The 25,264-nt window shown below is 40.4% G+C and overlaps 1 protein-coding gene across 1 annotated transcript in view; it reads right to left on the bottom strand.

Annotated features, from left to right (window-relative positions):
* Nucleotides 1-25,264, bottom strand: part of LOC132992291 (matrix metalloproteinase-17-like) — an 88,789-nt gene that overhangs the window by 20,528 nt on the left and 42,997 nt on the right. Inside the window, exons 2-4 of the mRNA XM_061061504.1 lie at nucleotides 20,058-20,190; nucleotides 18,804-18,939; nucleotides 1,804-2,090 (exon numbers count right to left, since the gene is read on the bottom strand). Coding sequence (XP_060917487.1) covers nucleotides 1,804-2,090; nucleotides 18,804-18,939; nucleotides 20,058-20,190 — 556 coding nt within the window. The remainder of the gene's footprint in view (nucleotides 1-1,803; nucleotides 2,091-18,803; nucleotides 18,940-20,057; nucleotides 20,191-25,264) is intronic.

Here is a 25,264-nt window from a genome sequence, read left to right as displayed (position 1 = left end):
CCTTGAGAAGGGTGACGTGTGACTTCAGTGGCCACGCTTGGCCAATTCTTTCGATATGTGTCGAAACACTGGTCGGTTATGGTATACGACCTCTCAAGTTTAACTTTGCATTAGTGTCAACCTGAAGTACTTATGAGGTCTCACACCTCACTTCTATCAATCCACTGACAACCTGATGTCTTCCATGTTCATTGAGTGCGAGTAACCACTGGTCCCATCCATCTTTTAAGAGTGAATGCATTCTGACCTGGCTGTTCAGACTGAGGTCGCAATGAAAGATATGTGACCTGTATCTGATTACAGACCACATGCGAGGTCTGATTCAATCTAAAATCTGATTTTAAATGATCAGTTTTAATGTGACTTTTGCTGTTCAAACTGTAAAAAAGAATCACATCTGAACCACATACTGTATGAGCAGAAAATCAGATTTAAGTCTTTTTGCCAGCAGTATGAATGAAGACTCAGGTAAAACTACCAAATGTAAAATATCATAGAACATTATTTTGTCTCTGACAGATAACAATACCTGAAGGTTTCAGCTGCTGCTAGTATTTCTTACTACATCTATTTTATAGTTTTATCGGAACCACATTTATCAAAATGCTTTGTGTCAAACCTTCATCCTGCAGCTTTGTACTACAGCTGTTACCTTTCTCTGGAATTAAGTGTAAAGGTCCAATTACACCCACACACACCCACACCCACACCCACACCCACACACACACACACACACACACACACACACACACACACACACACAGCTAAGCTAATTACAAAAAAAAGGCTTTTTACTTTTCTCAGAAGACTGTCTTGGTTTTTTTTTTCATCTTTTTGAATTGCTATACCATGATTTGGGGAAATGAACTTTTCCATCTCTTGCCATAAAGAGACAGTGACATTTTTGCACTAACCAATGTGTCCACAACCATGGAAATCTCATCACTCTGCCATTTTGCCCAAATCCCTCTTGTATTGATTGGCATTGAGGCAGCTGTTAGATGTCATCACTGACTGTTGCTTCAAGGTTTGTAAGAGACATTTTCCTTTCAGCTTTGAATCAATTGAAACTTTTTTTCTGTTCCATAAAATGTATGAATCACTTGTCCCCCCAGAACAATCATTTGTTTGAAAGTGAAAGAACATGTAAAGGCCTTGATTTGGACAAAATCCCCCATTGCAATATTTTTTTAAACTACTGGGATTAATTGAAGTCTCAAGTACACCTCCATTTCTTTAATATATTGCTTAAAGAATATGAAATCATGTTAATCAGTGGCATAGTGCAGTAGACTGTTTATGGCACTAAGGGGTAAGGTGAGGACCACTTGTATACCTCACAATAAACCTTTGATTAAAATCACATACGGTATGCATAAGTCACAACTCGGAAACCTGCTGCATCTGAAGCCTTTGCATGCTCAATTCAAAGTTCTTACATATAAATGATTGATTATAGAATCTGGAACATGAACAAAGGCTACTGTAGAAGTACAGCTGGGCTGAGAAATACAGTTAGTGTTCTAGTTTGGGATATGGAAGTCTTGGCGAGTAAAAGAGTTCAAAACACTTCATTTTCAAGGCACTGACTTTTAAATCTTCATATTTCTCTTCTGGTTTCATAGAAATGATTCAGGGAGATGTTTCCAACAATATCACTCAATATTTATGCAACCCCATTATTTTTCTATCTTCTCCCCTCCTTTTGATGTCGACACTCACTGTCGTTTAATAATTAATTTAGTGCATGAATATGCAGGCGCATGTGTACAACACTTGACTCTTAAAAGCAAAGTTTCTCACCTGGAGATCTGAAGGTCCAGGCCTCGTCATCATCAAAGTGCGTATCCCCAGCTGTGAACCTCTCTCCGGGGAAAAATGCGTGTGCCACGGTGCCCCCCGGCCCATCAAAGGGATATCCATCATCGTGGTCGGCCTTTGTGAAGTCGATTTGAATGTCGGCGTCACTTCCTGCCACCTCGTGGAAGTTAAGTGGTGCGATGTCGCTCCAGACCTTCAAAGCGTAGTACATCAGGGCTCGAACAGTGTCCCTACCCAGTAAGGCTGAATCCTTAGGGAAGGTCCGCACTCTGAGGGAAGAAAGGGAGGAGACGGATGAGTTACAAAAGAGAAGAGAAGAGGAACTAAGGATTTTCATTCTTAGTTGTGTTGTTTGCCTCGTCAGAACCCCGGGGCAGTTTTGCTAAGCAGAGACCAACGAAGACGCTTCATAGTCTTAAGTTTGTTTCAAATTATTCATTGAAACTGTGAATTCATGAGAGCCACCCATCCGGGTACTTTGCCCAAACGATGCCGGCCCCGCACCTTTATGGGTGAAATCATTCCATCTGAGTGAATAGCGGTTGATGGAAAACCGTACTTTAAAACGGCAAGTTTGAGCCTAAATCCTATGACCAGTGATGTAAACATTTAAAATATGACATTTGTGAACAGTGATCGGCAACATAACATTATAAAATAAACACAATTAAAGGTGTACAGGAGTGTTTATTCAGTTTCTCTGCGTCAAACTGGTCAAACTAGCACATACTGTGATCAGAGGAGTCATACTGACCTGATGAGTAATTATTAACCTCGTTCCCCGAGAGGGATCTTTACTTTTAAATAATATATCTTTGTAATAGTTTCTAACAGTGTTCATAGCTGTAATGGACTGGTTATGGACGTTTAGTTTAGAGAAAAAAAGGACATAAACTCTGGGTTATCAGCTGATTTAGAAAAGAACAACATATGTAATGTCACCAAGATGATATTAAAACCTTTTGTATTTATACGTAAATGTTTACGAGTGGGGCGAGACGAAGAGGTGTTATATCCAGCTAGTGAACTTTTTACTTTGACATTTATTTTTTAGTAAGAGGATTTAGTGTAGTGTTCCTCAGTTTAGAGACATTCTCACCAACCCATCACCCTGCTGTCTCTGATGTTATATACTGGGTTTATTTCTGATTAGATTTTTGATTGTGCCAATAATGTTTTTTCACATGTAGTATGAAATGAACTGTAAAGACAAACGTCTAATCTTTGTCAAATTAAGGGCAGAAACTTCCGGATAGGCATTTGAATACAGATCTGATGCGTCTTCCTTTAGGTTAAATTACATCACTGCTGTTGGTCACCTTTGCAGATGTTCATAGTAATATAGATAACACCATGTTTTTCCAAAACACAGGGGTTGTGTGACTTAAACCACTTTGTCAACATACCCTATTAAGCGTGCAAGACTTTCAAATTTCTGATGAACCATCTGCAAGTATGTTTCAGGTCAGCAATAACCCGCTGCTCAGGTTCACTTTAAATTCATGCAGGAAAAATCAAGACCTCACAAGCTCAACTTACAAACTAAACAACTTTTGTCTCCAAACCTTTATCCTGATAACCTGCTGACTTTTTTCTCACATCCACTGAGGATAATTAAAGTCAAAACAACTTTTGCCACCAGCCACGTTTAAGACCTTTCATCCCCACGTGAGTCAAAGCAGCAGCTGTTTGGATGAACTGTGCTTGTAGCTGAGGCTGACCGGACCTTCACTGTCAAAGTCAAATTTCTTAGCACCTGCCTGAGGAGCTCATACAAGCCATATCTCTTTAATCTTTTAAAAAGGAAAACTTGTGCAAACAAGCAAGATCGGTCTGAGTTAACCTCTGTTTCAGTTTGGCTCTCTTTCACCAAGGCTTACTTTTTTACTTTCTTAAACTGGGCTCATGGATCCTGAGCAAAGGCACTTTTCTTGAACTGCATGCCAAACTAACTTTTACATTTTCCTCCAAACACACCACCTAAAATCAGCAAACCAGCACTTCATTGAATATAGATGTCCTAAGAGCCAAGCAACCAAAGTTTAAAACGCAGAGGTCTGTGTGGAAAACTAGAAGATATAGCACAAATCATTTTAGAAATTCTGAGAGCATCTATAATCAATATTATCATATTAACTATGAATGGCTTTTACAAAATGAATCACTCATGAACCCACACTGATTCATATTAAAGGAGTTTCACTCAGCTTGGGGGAGCAACTTTAGGCCTCAGAAGGTACTGTAGGTACCTACAGTAAAAAAAAAACCTAAGCAGGTTTTAACTTGTTAGGAGGTGGTGGAGAACAAAAACGCAGACACTCAACGAACTGCAGGATCTTGCACTGCCGCATTGACTTAATTTTTCAAGACCGGAGGTTGCCGCTTGGTTTCTAGGCATTAATAATAATAGAAATGACCAATCTTGATGTTCATGTTTAAAAAAATAAAATAAAATCATAAAGATACATTAATATTATTTTCAGTCCATTTCATAACGAGGAGGCTCACAGGAGCTTTAACATTGTCGGCCTATTTACAATTCTACAATTCACTTAGCAGACGCTTTATTCCGAAGCGACGTACATCAGAGAGTAAGTACAACACATGCAAGGATCTAGAAAAAAGTAAACAACGTCAGTAAGAGCAAACGATCAGCTTCGAGTCCGATTGGACACACAGGTGCTGACAGGAAGTGCACAGAGGCAAAGCACAACATTGACGGCAGTTCTTGAGAGCGCTAATCAGTATAGAAACCATCTTATAAGTAGTCGTTATCAAACAAAAACCATCGTCATTACCATCATCATCATCAATAATATTGAGACCTTCGTCATCATCATCATTAAGGTCGTAGGTATTCATGAAAGAGCTGGGTCTTTAACTTTTTCTTAAAGGTTCAAAGGGACTCTGCAGATCGAATGGAGTTTGGTAGTTCGTTCCACCACCGGGGGGCGACAGAGAAGAGTGTTGGCAGAGCATATTGGGCGGGAGGGAGTGTAGACCTGGATTATAGAGTTTAGGTAAGGAGAAGCCATTTTTGTCGCTGTATTTAATAGTCAGCAACATTACCATCATGTAATTTGCTAAGCACATTAAAAAGATTATTCTTGATGACCTTCTTTCATAGTTGAGAATATAAATGTTAATGTGTAAAACCATTGGAGATAAGTATACAACTACATGTTAAGTCCTGCAGTGGAGAAAAAAAAAGTCTGCCATGTTAAATCAGTTCTTTCAACGGAATTTTGCAAGTTAATTTCAGTGTCTGTCCTCCCTATAGTCAAGGCTCACATTACCTGATGTTTTCACTACAGTGAACGCTCGAGCTGCCGGTTGTTCTGCTGTTACCGCCATGTCTGAAAAAGGACCCAGCGATGCAAATGAGTTCATTAGAGCAGCTAATTAATGCATTAAGTAGCAAATACGTCTCTGTCAACGTGCTGTCACAAAACACATGGGTGGTATCAGCAGCACACGCTTAAACCTAATAAGTAAGTGTTGGTTTGAAAATGAGACTTAGCTCATTAAGATGCAAATCAATGAAGCGATAGTCACTTCAAGTCTAATCACATCACATATTCTATGGAGAGATGGTGTAGTTACTGGGATTATTTTCTCGTGTCGATTTGCCCACACAAATGTGCCAACGTAGCCCACTTATTAATTCTGCCAGATCGTCTGACCCTCACTGCAAACCACAGTTAGCCAAGGTCACCGCTAATAGCTCAGCCTCCACAGACGATTCACCTGCTTATTAGTCTTAATTCAGACGGACGAGAGCGTTTGTGTGTGTGTGTGTGTGTGTTTGGGGAAATGTTGATGAGGGAGAAAGATGGAGAGGCACAGTGCTTAGTTTTGTCAGTGTCTAAGTGTTTACGGGCATCCAAATGTGTTTGTCAGCTTGTGAGTGTGTGTGTGTGTGTGTGTGTGTGTGTGTGTGTGTGTGTGTGTGTGTGTGTGTGTGTGTGTGTGTATGTGTAATTGTAAGCAAGTCCGCCAAGGTCAGAGCATTCCTTCCATGCATATTAGATGTATTGAGGAGACCTAGGGAACTGCTTGTGTTTACATTTGGAGAGTATAGGTGCATATCAAGTGAAGCAGGTGTCGTATCCCATGTGGTGCCTCCTCTGAATCTGATCCTTACAGAACACGTCAGGTATTGTGTCCCTGTGTCGACAAAATAACAACGTATTTCTTACCGCTTTGTTGATTATGTTTTCATTAGTTGACCAACTGGTCAGCTCAGATGTTTATTTCACAGCTTGATTCAATTCTTTTAGTTTACGCCAGTCATACAGTCTATTTAAAGGGGACACATTATACCTCTTTTAGTTAGTTAGTGAAGGGAAAAAAGATTTAAAAAAATGTGCAAGTCTGAGTCAGATATTTGACAAAAAAAAGTGGACAAAAAAGTGGACAGAGAACGAGGATCTAAAAAAAAGTGTAAAAAAACTTAAATCTTCCATTCAGCAAGTTGTAAGATAAAGTAACGTTGTTCTATGGACAAACACATAAGTTAATGAGAACATATTATACCCCTTTTAATACAGTCCCCTGTGGTCTAAATGAAACATCTGTGCTGTGCTTTGGTCAAAATATAACATGAATCAAACACCAGAGGAGGTTTGTGAGCCTGTATAAACCAGCTCTCTCAGAACGCTCCGTTTTGGTGTGTGTGTCTCTTTAAATGCAATGCCCCCCCCCCCAAATTTGTATTATTCATAATCATAATTGAAGCAAACATATATTGTTATTACAAATTAAGTTAAATGCTCCAAACAAAAGCCTAAATTGGCAATTCAAGATTACTTTCTTAATTTTATGATCAACATGTGGAAAGTCAGTATATTCAGCCGATACACCGGCAAAAAGGTTCAAATGAGTAGTTTTTAGTAACTTTATACAAACTACAATTCATAACTTTACTTGAAATGAATTGCTGATAAACTGGTAAATGGATGTGAGCTTGTTTAGCTTGATTTAGTCTTCTGACTACTCAAAGTGCTTTTACACCGCAGGTAACACCCATTCACACACTGATGGCAGAGGCTGCTATGTACGTGTCCATCAGTATTAACTAATCTCATTCATACACTGCTAACAAAGAAGCTGGAGCAACTTGGGGTTAAGTCCAAGGACACGTCAGACATGTGCCTTGTCTGATGCAGGAGCTCCTGTAGGGATCAAACCCCCGACCTTCCATTTGACAGATGACCGACTCGACCACCGCTCTACTTTTCATCATTACAGTACGTCTTGACTCAATACAAAGTTTTCCTGAAGGAGTTTCTTGACCAAGACTGAGAATAAGATGAAACATACATTTTTTACAAAGTCAAAATTATTATATTTACCTCTATTTATTATATTATCTTACAGTCAAGTACTCCATTACCTGCACTGGAGTGCACTGAGATCCAGACAAACCCAACACAGTGTGTGTGTGTATGTATTACTGAACCATGAGAGAAGTCTTCGGAAGAAGAAAAAAATCATTGAAGCACAACAAAGACGAATTTCACGGTGGATTTTCTTTCTCAGTTTTCGATGAAAAAACAAATTAAACAAAATGCTTCAGCTTAACCGTCTTGAATCAACCCTCCCTTTTCCTTGTATTATCACCCAACCTTATACAGATAATCTCCTTCCCATAACACTTGAATAACAATCATCTCTAAGGTGATTAAGATTCAGAGAGGAGATAGATGTGTATTTTTCTGTGTGGAAAAGATTACAGAGAATGGATTGAACTCCAAAGGGCATGACAATGATGGTACAATCCCGAGCTCCTGCAGCCACATGTCGGATGTGTCCTTGAGTAAAACATTGAACCCCATATTGCTCCCGCTGCTTCGTTGGCGAATTAGCAAATACTCTTTTTACAAATGTAGTTTAACAGCTTTATATTTACAAACTCAGCAGATGAATCCAACCACACATCTAACTCTCTCAAGAAAACTGAACATTCCCAACACGTCAAACAACTGATCTAGCCAAAGTGGGCTTCACTTGATGCATATCTTCTGCCATAACTCACATCTAATAGCTTTACTAACATTTGATTCTACAGCTGCCACTGCTGCTAATAAATGTCCACAAGTAATAAATCTATAATCTCCTAGCTGGGAGTTATTATGGTCGGGTCTTACTCCCTCACTGCCTAACTGGGAGGGACAAGGTCAAAAACCTACACACCAAACTTCATCTGTGTTCTAGGGGTTTGGCCATTTGACGATGCCGTTATTCATCACTGATGGCTGAGGTTTATTGTCCACAGAGCCCTTTGCTAAAGTAACATCATGATTTAAAAGCTCTCCTTGGCATGTCTGCTCTCAATTACTGCTCCTTTTCATTACGTTCAGTGCAATACACACCTGTATCAGCTTATGAAACTTGTGTTTAACTATTGACTTAACAAAACAAGGGAGATACAAAAGTGAAGCCAAGATACCTCCCGGAATTGGCACTGACGTCTTGCGCTGGTGATGTCAGAGTCTGAGCAGTACTGATTGGCTGTCTGACCCAAGGTTTTCAAGTCCTGCCTGTTCCACTACCCAAGAGTCATTTAACTTTCATAAATAATTTCAAAGATCGCTCAGGTCAGCACGTGGAGAATAGATTCTGGTGTCGGTTTGAATCAGTCACTCTTGTGACAGTGTTTGTTACGTTTCCTCTCGCCCTTTCCGTCTCTACTTTGCTTATTCTGCATACACAGCACTCCAGGAGCCGCATCAAGCTGTCAATCATTGCTTTATGCACCTCTTCATAGCATCAGATAACTAATTGACTCCAAACTTCTAAAAACATGTTTAAAACAGCATAATAACAACTAATTTTTACTACAGAAACCATGTTTGAGAAAAATGTATCAGACATAAATTTCCATTTTCTAGACTGACCCTGGTCCAATGGCAGAGGCAGTCTTTGGGACCTATGCTGCAGCCAGCCAGTATTGGGTGTTCCAAGTCTTTTAGCTTCACTTTAGGATGCCATCACGTCATCCATCTTTAAGTTAATCTGTTTAACCGTTAGACTAAAGTTAAATTCCTTTCTTTGTCAACATGTTTCAGCAAAAACAACCAATATCTAGGTGTGCAAAAACATAGGTTATTAGATATGAGTAGAGCAGGTTGAACCATTACACTCCAGCATCTGGTTTAAAAGAGGTTTAGCCTCCTTTAAGGCTAGCCTCCAATCACTAGAAAGGACAGTGTTGAAGCAGCAAACAGACATCACACTGTCGTGCCTAAGACTTTTCACTGTTTCTATCGCCATTCTTTGCTTCCATTTTGGTTCTTGTGGTCAGTTGGAGACCTGTTCTTTAAAGTTAACAAACATCATCCTCTAACTGCCAATTTCCACATCGTTGGTGTGTGCTGCTTTCCGTCAGCAGCACGGTTCGGCTCCGTCGGATTGGTGCGTGCCCTGCCTCACTTGGCCCGTTTCTGGAGGGTGACAGCAGCAGAGTGCAGCCATTCAGCTATAAACACATCACTGAGAACTCTAAGATCGCGTGGGAAGAAGGAGAAAAACAAAAACATGCAAATACCATTTTGCTTTGTCTCTTTGAGGATGATTTGCTGTTCATTCTGTGCCTGTTTGTCGTAATGTTGATGAAGTGATGCAGGGCCGGCTCCAGCCATTTTGGTGCCCTAGGCGAGATTAGGATTTGAAAATGTAATCAGGTCTGTAATACTGTATTTTTGTCCGGGTTGACGTGTGCAACAGGCTCTGTCTACAATAGACCCGGAGGTTATTTAAAACAGAGCGGAATTGCGCTGCAGGCACACGCCGGAAGCGGACGGTGACGCTTGCTGTGGGAACAGGAGCAGTAGCAGCGAACAGCGCCACAGTGCAGCGCACGGACTATGTGCTAATTTTCTGTTAGGCCATGTTTAACTTGATATAGGCTGACTTTGACTTTGCCCAACCCTATCCACACGAAGCCTCCGCTCTGGAAACACCAACCTCCTTCATCCCCGCCAGGACTAAACTCCACACCATGGGTGACCGGGCCTTCTGCTCCTCTGCTCCACAGTCTGTGGAACGCTCTCCCCGAGCAGCTGAGGGCTCCACAGTCTGATGACACTTTTAAAAGGGCCCTAAAAACCTTTCTAACAAAGCCTTCTGCTTGTGCTTTTAGTTTCGTTAGTTGCTTAGTTGATTAAATTTGTTTTTATTTCTATTTTTTCTTCCTGCAGCACTTTGAGATTCTTTTGCAAAAATATAAAGTGCGTTACAAATTAAATGTATTATTATTATTATTACACTGCTGCCCATATGGTATTCAGAATAATGAATCCATTGTTAGTTGTGAAGAAAACAAAGAAAGACTAAAACTTAGACTCATAGCTTTTTTGGGCAAACCCAGCCAAAGGTCAAACGAGTCAATGGTTTCTGCAGCTCTGGAATAAACATGTGGCTGGTCGCAGTGATGCCTCTGTGATAATGTTTATTTCCTTGAAATTTCATGACCGTGACTGATGAGCAGTTAGAAAGACACAAGCACATGAGCCAGCAGAGTTGGTAGAAAAAAAAAAAGTGCAGATGTAAGAGTTTCTGGCTGCAGCATAAAACAGGAATCATCAGTGGCTCAGTGGCTGTGGGCTGTTTAGCAGCAACACAGCTCCTGAGTGCGCATCATTGACTCGCAAATAAATATCAGAGTACAGAGTGTGCTGTCAGACGTTTTCCACATCAATCAAATATAATACCTCCATAAAGAACTGCTTACATCAAAGAACACCCTGACACTACTGAGCAGGCAGTCCTGGGCAGACTGTGAATCTTTTGATACGGTGCTTAACTGACAAACAGAGGATGGAAGATGAGGACGAGGAGGGAAAAGTGGAAAGGGAGAGGGGCATTGTAATAGCCTGTTGGGATAGTATGACAGATGAGAAAGAGTTAGTGAAGGGAAAAAAGATTTTAAAAAATGTGCAAGTCTGAGTCAGATATTTGACAAAAAAAGTGGACAAAAAAGTGGACAGAGAACGAGGATTTAAAAAAAAGTGTAAAAAAACTTAAATCTTCCATTCAGCAAGTTGTAAGATAAAGTAACATTGTTCTATGGACAAACACATAAGTTAATGAGAACATATTATACCCCTTTTAATACAGTCCCCTGTGGTCTAAATGAAACATCTGTGCTGTGCTTTGGTCAAAATATAACATGAATCAAGCACCAGAGGAGGTTTGTGACCCTGTATAAACCAGCTCTCTCAGAACGCTCCGTTTTGGTGTGTGTGTCTCTTTAAATGCAATGAGCCCCCCCTGAGTTTTCCCTGTAGACATCACTCCTCTGTAGCGAGAATAAAAATGGCGGACATGCGCAAAAGTTTTGTTCTAGGCTGGGGATGGAGTCCATGGGTGGAGATACCAGGGGAGTGGGCGGGATTTTTTTTTACTAGAATCCAGCTTGTGAAGTCACAAGTTGAGCAAATTTGAAACGGAGCACTTTTCTCGGTGTTGTAAGACTTAAGCAGACCACAAACAAAGGACTGGATGGGTTTATTTCACATTGTGTGGGTCGGTAGACGCTCAGGTTACCCAAATATATGTTCAAAAACACTGTCAAAGTGGATTTTTCAAAATATGTCGCCTTTAAATGGATAATGGGAGGGGCACATTTGCAAGACATTTCTGCTCATGCATTATAAGGGCACATGTCCTCCCACAATAAAACCCACTTCATTTCTCAATAGGCTGCAATTCTGTTGCACACAGTCAAGGTAATGGATGGAGACAAATCTCCCTCACAGTTGTGTGTGTTTATAAAGGTTCTACATTATTCTCTGTCAGATTCAAATGTCCCGAAACCGTCTCTGAGACCGTCTTTACGAGGTCATTAGCCAAACGGTGTTATGAATATGAAATGAAGGGGGAAAATGAGTTTTTCCACTCTATTATGCACATTGTCTCAGTGATGCAGCGCACCTCTAGAAGCTTCATAATTTCCAACAATAAAGACGGTGTCAAGGTTTGACTTCAAAACTCAACTCAACTCAAACTAAACTCATTTGTGCACAATCCAGTGCCTGATTTCAGATTGATGTGATATTTATACGCTTGTTGATTAGAGTGTTAGCGATGATTTCCCACCTCACAAAACAATTGAGCACAAGAGTACAACAGTTGGTATCTATTAAGTAATTTAGTAAGCGAGTCCATAAAAAGCAGGCAAGCAACGTTTCCTTTTCCACATTAAATAAAATACCTGGAAAACTGCTTTTATTTTTATTGCACCTAAAAGCTCCTGGAGCTGCAGATCTCCATAGAACATCAATATTTTACAATGTGGCTTTTTTGATAAACAATACCATATGGAAACTTCTCAAAATGTGACTGAATCAGAAATAATAAAAAAAAAAAAAAACAATCCACAAGTGTTCGTAATAAAAGCCCGTTAAATTAACCATCTGTTTCTTGGCAGCAGCTCCAGGGCTGACAAAAAAGAGCTACAAAAAAGACCGGAGGACTATATATCTTTATTTCAGTCAAACTTGGCTGAGAGCTGCGAGTGGAAAGGTTGCTTCACTGGATTTGAAAGACAGACTGCCTGATTCTGCAGGCTGAGCGGGGCTGAGCTGCTGGCGTCGTGCGGTGTCTGATCGGCAGTAGGAGTTTAGCAGTAGAGGGGTGGAGAGGTGGAGAGAGGAAGAGGGGAGGGGAGTGATCAGATGGAAAAAAAAAAAAAAAAGCTAAAATGTTCCAGTCATAAAACAGCAGGTCTTCACAGAAGAGGGCATGCTCGTGAAGCAGATGTTGATTCTGTGCATCACGTTTGGTGTGGTGTGATGCTGCACTGCTTACACCTGGTTTTCCGGGTCAACTCAGACTGTACCCCAAACATATCCTGACGCCTGGGAAAGTTTCTGTATCTCAGACTGGAAGCTTCAGTAGAGGAGGGCGATGACACATGGGCAAAGTAACTTTGGAAATTTGTCATCATTAAGCCATAAGCATGCTGTCCCCAGTGACGAGACTCTTCCCTTTTTACTCATCCCTCTGGCAGTGTCATTTGGTTCCGACGCTGCATAAAGCCTGAGTGAACAGGGGACTCAAAGCGCTAGTTTGAACTTTGCAGTTGATGAACAAGCCCAAATACTAGTAAATATATGAATATTTCACGATCCTATGCCTCTGATGCTTGAACTTGAAAAAAATAAACTCCTTTTAATGTTTTTTTTTATCACTATTTGAGTGTAACAAATGTAAATCTATGAGGCAGCCAGGCCGATTTGTAGATTTCTAACTAAAAAAAGCTGAGAAGTTTTTAACACAAGACTTAACATTAAACACCTCATCTACATCCTGCTGCCTCGACATCCCCACACTCTTCTCCCAGTCTCAGCTGTACTCAATATCTTCTCCTTCTTTTACAGTAACTACTGCAGCTACCTAACTTATGCTCCCACTGCCTTCCCATCTTTTCTACTCATCGACCTGTTTCTTCAATCCTCCTGTGCCCTGATGTCCTGCTTTCCCTCTGGATCTTACTTCATTTCGCTGTTTGTTCTTCCCTGTCTGAGATATATTAGGATGCTCAGTTCACCATTGCAGGTTGCTATATGGCCTGTCTGGCCAGCAACCCACTCGCATCAAGTCAGGCTGACCTGGACAGAGTGAACACTTTCCTTAGGCACATAAATTCTAATTTAGCAATTACACATCCACCAAATACATTACTGCTTCTTTTGATCTGTGCTCACATGCATCCTGCTTCTTTAAATATGTATAATAAACCATATATTTTCCTGGGAGCTCCTGAGCTCTCATGTCTAGAGAGAGCTCTCCCCCCCCCCCCCCCTCCCATTTGTGTCCCTATCCTTCTTCCTGTATCTCCCTCCATCCCATTTTCCAAGCCCAGTGCAGTTTCTGGATTTCTGCCTCTTAAAAGAACATTTTTCTTGCCACTTGAACTTGTCTAAATGGATCAGCGTTGGGTCTTAGTCATATAATCAGTAAGGTCTTTTACCTGAAATTTTGTAACATAACAATGAGTAAGGTCTTTTTACCTGCTCTTTTCATGAATTGGTGCTATACAGATAACGATTGATTGATTGATTGATAATGTAGTTTCAGAATTCAGTCCTTTTCATCTCAAAACAAGGAACTACTTGATCAGTCATTTAAAGCGAACGAAAAAACACACCTTGCTCAAAAAGCACCCTATTCAAACTGAAGTGCTTTGAATCCACTTTAAAACCAAACTTTCATTCTTGAAAAACAATATCTCAGCATCACATATTCTGAAAGCTTAGTCGACACTTTCACAACCCAACCTGCCTGTTTCAGTGTGTTCCAGCTGTCAGCTACACAGCAGCTGAACTGAGAAGCCGTGCTGACCTGTCAGCAGTAAACAGCCTGCACCTCATCTAAACACAGGCAATTCAACCACTTACACTCTTTTCTGTGTGGTGTAGGAGATAAGAATGAGGCTTAAAAAAATTGCAATGGGCCTAAAAACAAGCTTTGTTTTGCAAAGCAGCTTTAAATGTTGCTTTGGTCAGTGACACAAAGATTACAGTTTGTATACAGCTGTATGTGTTTAGTTTACCCAGATGTATAATTAGCATAAAGACATTTCATACATTCTGCAGCTGTTAGATGCAGAAGGTGGAATCATAACATAGAAGTAACTTTCACCTTATGTATCACTTGCTCAACAAACAAAACTCAATAAAAGCTGAAGAGATTTGTGTTGCAGCTGTGCAGAAATTGCAAACCACAAGCTGACAGTCACTTTGGGTTTTTGTTTTGCAAGCTGAGGAGAAAATCAACAAAAGGACTGTGCTCATTTTTTTGTGGCTAAACTTGTAAAATGGGAAAATGACATTGAAAAATCTCCGGACACATGCAAATTATTCAACCCTTACTGTCCTGCGGAGAAAATAGCATGCCGCTGCTCAGGGGTTGTTTGCAAATATTTAAAACAGCCATCATGCATGCCTTGGCCAAAGTTGGCACAATTGCAAATTATCTTAAATGCAAAAAAGAAACACATTTACAGACACCAGCATGTGTAGCCAAACACAGCTTGCTTTAAATTAGTATTGCCTTTTGAGAGTTGATGGTGACTAAAGCACATTTATAAGTGGTTTCATGCAGCATGACCTAAAAACTATTTTTTTTCCTGTAGGACTACTAGACTGTTAGTTATAGTTTGATTCAGGGGTCAAATCAGTCCAGGGCTGTCCAAGGCTTTGTCACAGCATACTCGGCTATACTTTGTTTTTTCTGGTTGTGTGGCTGTGTGGCTGTGTGAATGGTCTGGAGCCATGAAGCAGGACTTGGATGTGAGTGTAATTTTATCTGGACAGCTTGCCTTGCCTGACTCGCCTCGGGGAGGAAGCCGTGTTACAGATGGTGAAACTGGTATCATGTCTGTCAAATATGGGCTTCAGAATAAAGAGAAAAAAAGAGATGTCCCCTTCCGCTTGTAGCTCAACATCCGTCTGCAGGTGAGACTGAACTCGTGTTGAATTCGTGAACTCGTGCTCTGGTGGAGTGGAGGGGCTCAAAGATCATTTGTGCAATCTGATGCATTACAAGACCAAATTGCACTAAGCTGCAAAACCATATAAACACTTTTGCACTTAATAATGTGTATGAGACTTGAGAATCTACCGACATGCTAAAAGGACTGTGAAGCTGTACTAGTGCACAGTTCTTTTAGTTGATTGTTAACCCCTGTATGCAAACAGGTTCACAATAACAATGCTATGCTGTTTTTTTTTAGAAGTAACCTATATTAGTAAGCATGTTAGCAGGCTAATATTTGCCTATAATAAAAAAAAAATGCTCACCTGGGTCTGAAGAGAATGTCATTGATTTTGAAAGTTATTGGTTTAATATTTAGACATCACGAGGTGTAAATGAAACTGAAGGTTTTGTCAAAGCTGTAATTATTAATCTTGAGAAGCACTTTAACATGCACAACAAACTTAATGTGTTAATTCATCCAATACTTGATAATCATTTTTATGTAGGCTATGGAAAACATAAGTCATGAGGATTTATCCTCTGTGGGCCATGAATGTCTGAACTAAGTTTTATTGAGATAAGTCCAAAAGTTGTTTCAATATTTCAGTCAAGATGGCACATTCGAGGTTTGCACACGATTTGGTTCTGAACAAGTTGTTTATTTCTCTATTTTTCTAGGGAATGTTTGATCAGGACACTCATCTTCCTGCCAAGAAAAAATAGAGATACCACTTACTCAAAGTCGAACAGTGTTCAGACCTCCTATATGCCCTGCAGTCAATATTTTCTGTCTTCATGTGGTTATTTTTGCCTGCATGAACGTTGGCTTGGTCACCTTTCTTATCTCACATATTATGAAAAATACTTATTTAAACTTGTTGAAAAGGGGGACAATATGGGACCTTTAAATACGAAGAGATCAACTGACAGGCTGTCGTTTGTGAAATCTTACACTGTACCTATCATGACTCAAGATAATGCATTGTTTGTAATTGGTTGGGGTGTGATTAACGAGGAATTCTAACAGTTGCCATCCAATTTTTCATTTAAAGTTTGTAAAAATAAAAAAGAAAGTCCTTTCAATGTGTCAAAAGTTAGTTCCATACTGCCTCTCTTATCAGCATCATCACAGCATGTTTAAAATGGGCAAGGTCATTGAACATGAATGGTTGAAGTGAGAAGCGGGGAGCTTTTATCAAACGTTTTTGCTCAGACTGTCGTGCCTCGTGTCTGCTTCCTGACTGACTGAGCAGCAATGACCCTTTACATCACAGCCCATCTCTCCAGCAGGGAGAGAGAAATCAGAGAGAAACCCAGCCTCAGTGTGGCTGGATAATAATGTGTGCGTTTCTCTTCATTACTGGTGGTGGTGCAGATCACAAATCCCGCAGTTCGGTTCGAATCACGGATTTTGATCACAGATCGGGACTGTTTTTCTGGATCGTTCATTTAGCAGAGGTTTGTGTGTCAGTGCTCTAGAGATGCAGCTGCTGCCCATAGTCAGACAAACAATAATGCATGTTTATTTAGAAACGAGGCTATATAGCCTATCTTTAGTTTTTGGAGCCAACACAGCTCTCTGGGTTTACAGCAACAGACTACAGCAGGCTGCATCATTACTAACGCAAAGCTACTGATTTTTTATCACACACAGACACCAGCTGCTGCGTGAACGAAGAAAAGACGAAGAAGTGTTAGAAACAACGTTACAATACACAATGAAATATCAACGCTTTATGGCCCATTTCTGTGTGAAAGTCCAGAAATGATATAGAAAACATATTTTAAAATACTTTGTGATGTGTGCCCTTCTACACGCTCAGGTACCAGAATATACTTTAATATCTTCCTATTTGTACAGCGGGTCTACATGGCACTACTTAAACACTGCCTTTCATTTCACTGAGGCTCTGCACAGGGATTAAGCGGAAGTATTTATTAAAGTCTGTGTTTTTCATTGATCACTAACCAGTACATATTTTGTCCTTTACAATCATCTCCTTTAGATTATGATTTTAGCCTATTCCTGTCTTCTTAAGGAAGAGAACTACTGTACTGTTGTCTGAAATAGTTTTCAGCCTATACCACGAAACAAGAGCAAGAGCATTAAAGAATTCATGAAATACAGTCACTGATTTTGGTTTTGGTTGGCCTTCCCAAGATTTTCATTGCCCCCAATCTGGCCACACCTATACAGTATGAACATTTCCTTGGGGCTCCACTACCTCTGTGTGATTCTGTCTAATATTCATTAGCATGATAGATGAGTTTCCAATGACATAAAGCACTGAGAACCCAGAGTTTCTCACACAAATGATTTAAAAAAGCAGGTGGTTTTCTAGCTCCGCCATGTCATCTTGCAAACGTATTACTCTTCTTCTTTGTGTCTTTTGTTGTGTCTGCTTCTTCTTCTTCGCTTATTATTAAATTGTTGCTAGCAAACAATTACGGGGATTACTGCCATGTGGACTAGGTGTGGATACTGCGCTGTGTGACAGCCTTTTACAGTATTTATCCTCTCAGACGTATTCATCATTTGATTGCTTATTGGTATTTTTTAAGGAATGCATTCACACATAGTACCCAAAGTGACTGACACACCAGCTTAGATCATAATCTCATTGAATCACCTCTCATAGCGTGTGAGATTCAGCACAGAGCCAACCACATGTTCCTGTGCTTTCTAACACTAAGCTGTGTCCCTGACAGATGGTCCAGCTGCTCTTACATGACCATTTATTTTGTTATGTAGGAGTGGTCTTCCTGTTTCTTTACGGTTTGCTGGACTGAATTCACCCAACCAAAAGCTTTCCATCTTGAGGAGGGTCTATTCATCGACCAAAGGATTCACACACGGAGAGTAATACATGACTCCCAGCTTGCGAGCTGGCCACATGCATGCCATCTATTATTAAGTGAGCAGTTCAGTGTAGCTTTATGTATTTAGGTGATATTTTCCCTCCAGCTAAAAAAGGATGAATTGGACTTATTCTCAGCAATGGCGTTGTACAATACTTCTACAGCCATGGCGACGAGATGGCAAAAGTTTCTGTTCATAACAATTAGTTCAAAATGCACATACAGCAGACGGACAGACAGACAGGGAAAAAAACACAAAGCTTTAAACCCACTTTTATATTTCTGATTTGTGTGTTAGATACAGCTGTGTCTTTCCCCTAACACAGACACAGTGTTTCTATATATGTGAGATTTGAATGGCGAAAATGAGCACGGTTTCCAATTAATAGCGTTTAATGTGGTAGCCAAGCAACAGCAAGATGCCTCTCACTGCCAAGAGCCCACTACAATGATCAGGATAAGAACTCACTCTGAGTCCATTGACTCAATGGCCTCATCTACATGAAGCACCCTTCAACAGTCAGGATTATTACAGAAATTAATTATGAATGATCATAACAACGACTTTTGAATCTCTTTTTTTTTTGGGGGGGGGGTGTAAACTCATCTGGTAGAGTGTGGATTTTATGTCTTCCTACCTCCAGGACAGATGCCTCTTATTCCACTTGTTCTGAGGGTTCAAGCCTCGTTTCCTGCGGCCCATCGTCCCCTCTCCTTCAGACACATCTGGCAGAGAACATCTGGGTGTTTTCATGAGACCAAGTGTGGCTTGGTCTGTAGAGGAGAGGAGAGAGATAATTGTGATTTAGAAAAATAAGGGCATGTTTATTAAACCTTATTCTAATATAAAACTGTAAATATAACTTTACTTATCCATCTCTATGACAGCTGGAACACAAATTTACTTGACAGGGTTATTCAGATTACATCATAAATGCATGGAGAATTCTATAGGAGAGGATACCCACCACTTAGGAACAACTGTTTACAAATGCCTGTTTCAGGGGTTGTAATTCATACTGCATGTGCTCATATACATACATAAAGTGTATGTTGAGGAAGGTACAAGTGGCCTTTGGGGCCATAAATCATACATGCTATGTGCAAAACCCTCTTACATGCACAATCACACATCCCCTTAGACTAACTGTTCGTACCATAAATCATACTTGCTCATCCACATCTGCACTCTCTTAAAGACATTCACACACACAGCCTCCTCTTCATATCGCTTGTGGTTCATGTGACGGTGCTGTGTATGATAAAGAATGATACTGTTTGTAGGAGAGGAGTGTTCGCTGTGTGTGTAGGTGACAGTTTGTAATGTAACAGCAGAGTAGAAGGTCTACAAATCAATACACTGTTATTGTGTTATACTCATAAATCACATAGTATGCAGTACTGTCATTCTACTGTGTGTGTGTGTGTGTGTGTGTGTGTGTGTGTGTGTGTGTGTGTGTGTGTGTGTGTGTGTGTGTGTGTGTGTGTGTGTGTGTGTGTGTGTGTGTGTGTGTGTGTGTGTATGTGCGTCTTCGTGTGTGTGTGTGTGTGTGTGTGTGTGTGTGTGTGTGTGTGTGTGTGTTACAGGGATTATTATTGATGTTAACATGTGTGTAGACATATACGTACAATCTAATACAGCGGTTGTCAGGGGGACTTTGATTCATCTCCAGGGCAGTTTCTAAAGCCGTAGTTTGAAATGTAATTACTTGAAATACATTAAAATATAAAGAAGAGGTTATATGTTCTCCCAAATGTTCACTTTTTAATCAAAATGCTTCTCACTTCTTCACTCTGTCTCTCTTTGTTGTCACAAACACACACATCTTAAATCCATCCATCCAAAGTGCCATGATACTCCCTTTAAAACAAAATCACACAAAGTCACATACCGAAGACCCCGGTCTCCTTCAGCCCTCCAAACTTCTGCATGGCTTTGATGGCGTTGGTCAGGGCCTCTTTGGTTTGAAGCTGACCAGTCGCAGGGTCGGGGGGCGGGAGGTAGCCAAACTTGCTCAGCCAGTCCTGAAAGGGGAAACAGAAGACACAGAGTTCAAGGGTCATGCTAGGCATTTCAAAGACTTGAAGTATCCCGAAGCTGCTGAGAAGCTCTGACACCTGTTCATGTTTACGGTATCTGGATACCGTCTGTTGTCCATGTGCACTAACACACTGTAACATGTGAGCTTTGTGTGTGAATGCAACCATTTGTACACATGTTTCATGAAATGACAGACTGGCAGCACAAGCTATAACCCCATTACTGACTAGTTTGCATGCACTCATGTCTTAATAGAGCACAGTCATAATAAACATTGTAAAAAAAAACGTAATGATAAGCTATGAAAAGTCAGCTGTGAAGGCATATAGTGATATCTGACTTTACAATTAAAGTGTCACAGACTGTGAAAAAACAAAGTAGAGGACCCAATTGCAGAAATGAACTAAAGTATTTCATACACTCATTCGTCCAAATCACAACACTCTGCTGACAAATATGTACATTTTGAGTATAATGCCATTTTTAACGACCTATTAATAATGCAGGTGAAGTAAACACTACTGATTGATTGATTTGCTGTTTTTGGTGTGTATTGGATTTTTTATGTCTTATCAGGAATCACAAAGTGCTTTCATTGATGATTAAGTTATCCTGTAAGTACATTATCGCATATCCAGAGGTTTAAAAGTTATAGAGATAAGAAAAAGTAGAATCAAGAAAATGAATGAAATGTGATCGCTGTAGGAAAACTGTAAAGATAAAAGACAGAGCTGATTCAGAAGTGTTTGCGGCATTCAAGGTCTCAGCGTGACGCAGTTGACATGTTGTATACAGCGTGTGGTCGGGGTCAAAGGCATTGGGATTCAGGTGCAGGTTATGTTGAGCTGCAGCTTCTGCCGATAAGCACTTTAAAGTTCAAAAGCCACCTGGCCCACTTTTCACTGGTTGAATGATGATGTCAGAATACCGAACAGTTTGGAAGGGTGTATATAAAAAAAAAGAGGATATGAAGCAATATTGATCCCTGTTATAAAATGCCTGTTTTTTTGGCAGAAACTGCTCAGGATTCAGCACCCTGCTCAAGGACCAGCTTGCTAATGCTTGAACACAGTCCCTGCAGCATAAAAAGTTCCCTTTACTGCACCGCTTCTTCTAAATATAAAGATTTTTTTTTTTTTTACTGGATATGGTCCAGAAAAGAAAAACAAGGTTGTTACATCAGCTGGGGTCCACAACACTGACTCTGTGCTCCACACAGATGGGCAACTTTTCACAACAAGCTTCTTCTGCTCACCATTTGTGTGGAAACCAGAGATAGAGAGCATCGATCAGAAATACCGTCTTTGTCCGTTTTAAAGCAGCAATCTAAGACAACAGGGAGAAAAGTATTCAGTTTGTGTTTCCTCGACACTGCGAGCGTCTTATTTCATAGAGATACACTTTCATAGAGAGCTGATTCTCAGATGCCTTGGGACCAATTTTCTGCAATAAATTGCTTAAGGTTCATTACTCTGAATACCAAAAGAATAAGGACCAAAGAGAAAGAAAGAAAGAAAGGACTTGTCGTCATGCATGGAGAGAAAATTCTGCAGAACTGCAGCTTCCTGTCTGAGTTCATCCTCTCTAAATCTGTGATTAACTCAAGCACGAGGGGGCTGACGCAGATGGCTGAGACTCCGCTCTCCTTTAATCATGCATTATTAAGACACGCATTGACAGAAAACAGCGGCACAAAGTGATGTGTAGCACCCTAGTGTTCCCATATTGTATTCTTGTACTTCAAATGACAGGGATGTTTTCAGTACGGAGGCATATTCTGCCAATCCTGCTGCCACTTTACGGAGCTTTTTTTTTTTTTTTTTTTTCCCCCCTCACATTTTTCTCTGAAGGAAGCTGGCGGGATTGAGTTTGCTCTGCTGTGGTTGTCATTAAAGTTTACAGTCTTTATAGTTTGTGTGCAAGTTGTAGGGAGGAAGCGGAGAACATCTGATTCGACAAAACACAGGCTGGATGGATAAACAATGCTCATGTCACGTTTAATCCGAAGGATATGTGAAAGAAATGTTCATAGAAACAGAGGGATGATTGGATTTGTCACCTGGCCAAAAGCTGCCCATTCTGACGTCTAAGAACTTCTGCTAAATTGAGAGGAAACATGCAAATTTAGAATTACAATTTTTCACTAAGTAACACCTACATTTTATTTATTTGTTTGTCACTTAAGTAGCCATCAATCTCACTGTCCCTCAGCTGACCTGCAGATTAGCAGATGCCAACGGCTCTCTTTTCCAAGGCGATAATGCGCAGCGCCGTAACAAAGCCCCACTGTCACTCTGCCATTGTCCTTTATACACACACTCAGACACACATACACGCACTCACACTTGGTGCTGGTGCTGTTTTGCTTCCGTTAAGTCTAGTTTTTTTTTCCTCTGCTGCCAGCTCAGCAGCTGAACAACTTCACCCCACCTTTATATATGAGTGCAGTTTACATTAAAGACGAGGCACAACAGCCCCGCCCTGAACAGACTATTTCAAAAGGGTGACATCTTTTACGATGAGAAGTGACTTTAGGGTGACCGCTGGACCAGTAGTTATTCATGCACCACATGTACAGAGGCTGTAGTCCTCGGAGTGGGCAGCCGGGTTGGAATCTGACCTGTGGCTCCTTTTATCCATTTCATTCCCCACTCTCTCTCTCGCTCCAATTTCCCACTGTCCTTTCTCAAATAAAGGCACAAAAAGCCCCCCACCCCCCAAAAAAAGACAAAGAAAAGTGACTCTGTAGATATCCAAATGTACTAATCAATAGATGTGATTTATGGAAAGACCTACTTTTCCAGGCAAAGGATTAAACTCATTATCCGAGGTGCTTTCTTTACGGACTAATCAGCTGTTGTGAGACTAAAAATATAATATACAGAGAATACTTTGATCTAAATGCAAACATCAGAATGCAAATGTTTGGCAGGTTAGAAGAAAATATTCTTTATTGATCCCAGGATGTGGAATTACGTTTACACTCTGTTGAGACATGCTACTCACACATAGGATGAAATACTGACACAGGTGACAATCACTGTTCACTCACACAAAAAAAAAACTACCATTACAAACAGCTGAGAAAAATCTAATATATCATTAGTTTGCAGATATTTGGGTGTAGAATCCGGACACAAAAAAAAACAACTGATAATGGGGCCAGATATAAAGAACCATGAACACTTTTTAAAACGTATCCTGATAGGGTTTTGAATGAGTGTAACAAATTTGACAGAAATCCTTCAAATAGTTGTCGAGACAGTTCACCAAAAGGTTTCAATCTTCAGACCAGGCTGAGGAACCTAGCAACCCAAATGTTGCCCTCATTAACAGGGCAAGATTTTCTTACGCAAAAACTAAGCCATGTGTGGTAAATTTCATCAACAGAAATACTCTTCAAATCCGACAATTTACTGCCAGCACCAACATTCAGTGCGAGTGCGAGAACCAGTTTGGCCTTTATTTAACAAGGCGAGAAATCAAGACTGTGGAGGTCGAGACAAAAAAGACTGGCCCTGAATGTTAAGTATTTGGACATTGTCTGAGGTATTGCGGATTCGTACTAAAATCAACATTCTGTCCAGTGTTGGGGTTGTTTATTAGACAGTGAAATGCTATTGTGGTACGTGTTTGTCCACATGGATGAAGGTCGTTGTTCCACCTTGTCAAGCATCCTAAACTCTGTCATCTATCTAACTGTCAGGACTGCGTACTGTTCAGAAAGGTGACTGTACATGTGTGAGGCAGGGCGTGCGAAAGCCGAATAAAGTCAGAGTTTAACCCGACAGAACACCTCACTCAGGGGGAAGTCGGAGAGAGTCACACAGAGGTGAGATAGAGGGCGACCTCTGATGAGAAAGGGCTTCTGGAGTCTTAAGATCTACTCATCCTCAAGGGAACCTTTCTGTTCTACATCAGCCTTGTAAACATCAAACTGAACCCCTGACTATGATATCACACACCACAAGAGAGACACAGGGGGTGTGTGAATGTGAGACAGGCATGCATGAATAACATCTCCCAAAAAAAAAAGGAAACGGAAAAAGAAAAAGAAACAGACTCAGATGCACAAACACACCCACAAAGTGCCTCTAATGATTCCTGTTGGTCTTGTTCAATCCAACTTTTTTTTTTTTTTTAAACTAGTAGCCTATAGTAGGGCATTGTTTGACAGCTAATTTAATCTCCTGGTTTTTATTCCTGGACCAACGTTAACAGATACTTTCATCTATAAGGTGAGTTTTGTAGGTAGTGTATTGCCAGAATGGCTTTTATGAGTTCCTGGGAACACTTCACTTTCTTTTTTACAGTGTAAAAACAATGCTCCCTTGTTAACTTGAAAAATTAAGCTGACCAAACTGCTATCATTGAATGACGGGCAAAACACCAACCTTTTTAACAACCATTGTTCAAGCCAATTGGCTGAAAAGTTTTTATCAAATGACAGAATTAACGGTTCATGATTCTACACTTCAAATTAAGCATTCCCATATCTTCAATCTACAAATACCAATGTGGTCTTAATTATGGAGAAACCGTTTAAAGTGTTTCAGTTTGTGGCACGTTTGAGTTGTTTCTGGACTTTGAAGAGGAGAAAGGCAATTTGTTTCTATTTAAGGATCATGTGATGGAAGTGCATACCTCATAATGGGTATTGATCAGAGACTGACTGAACAGAGTCGTGGGCTGCATGGAGGGACCAATCATCTTAACAGGATGTTTTAATCAGCTGATGGGTGGACTCCCTGACATAAGCAGATCTACGAGGTCAGGATGAAAAGGGATGGTGTGACAGCCAAGCTGAGACTGAAGATTTAACAGGATTTTATGAAACATGATAATTAATGCACATTTGTACACTGACATGGCTCACACGTGTCTTTAGTAATATGGATAGTGTTTTCAGTTGGTCCACACCTTTAGACGGAAATATGGCCCAATCGTTGGATTATTTGTCATCATGTTTATTACAGAAACAAATGTCCTTAAAAGGATTAATCCTACTAATTTTGGGGTTTCTCTCACCTTCTCCCTGCACAACTATAGTGTTCCCAT

This window comes from Labrus mixtus, chromosome 17, assembly GCF_963584025.1.
Source record: "Labrus mixtus chromosome 17, fLabMix1.1, whole genome shotgun sequence".
NCBI classification, from domain to species: domain Eukaryota; kingdom Metazoa; phylum Chordata; class Actinopteri; order Labriformes; family Labridae; genus Labrus; species Labrus mixtus.
This window is presented reverse-complemented; position numbering and strand designations above follow the sequence as displayed.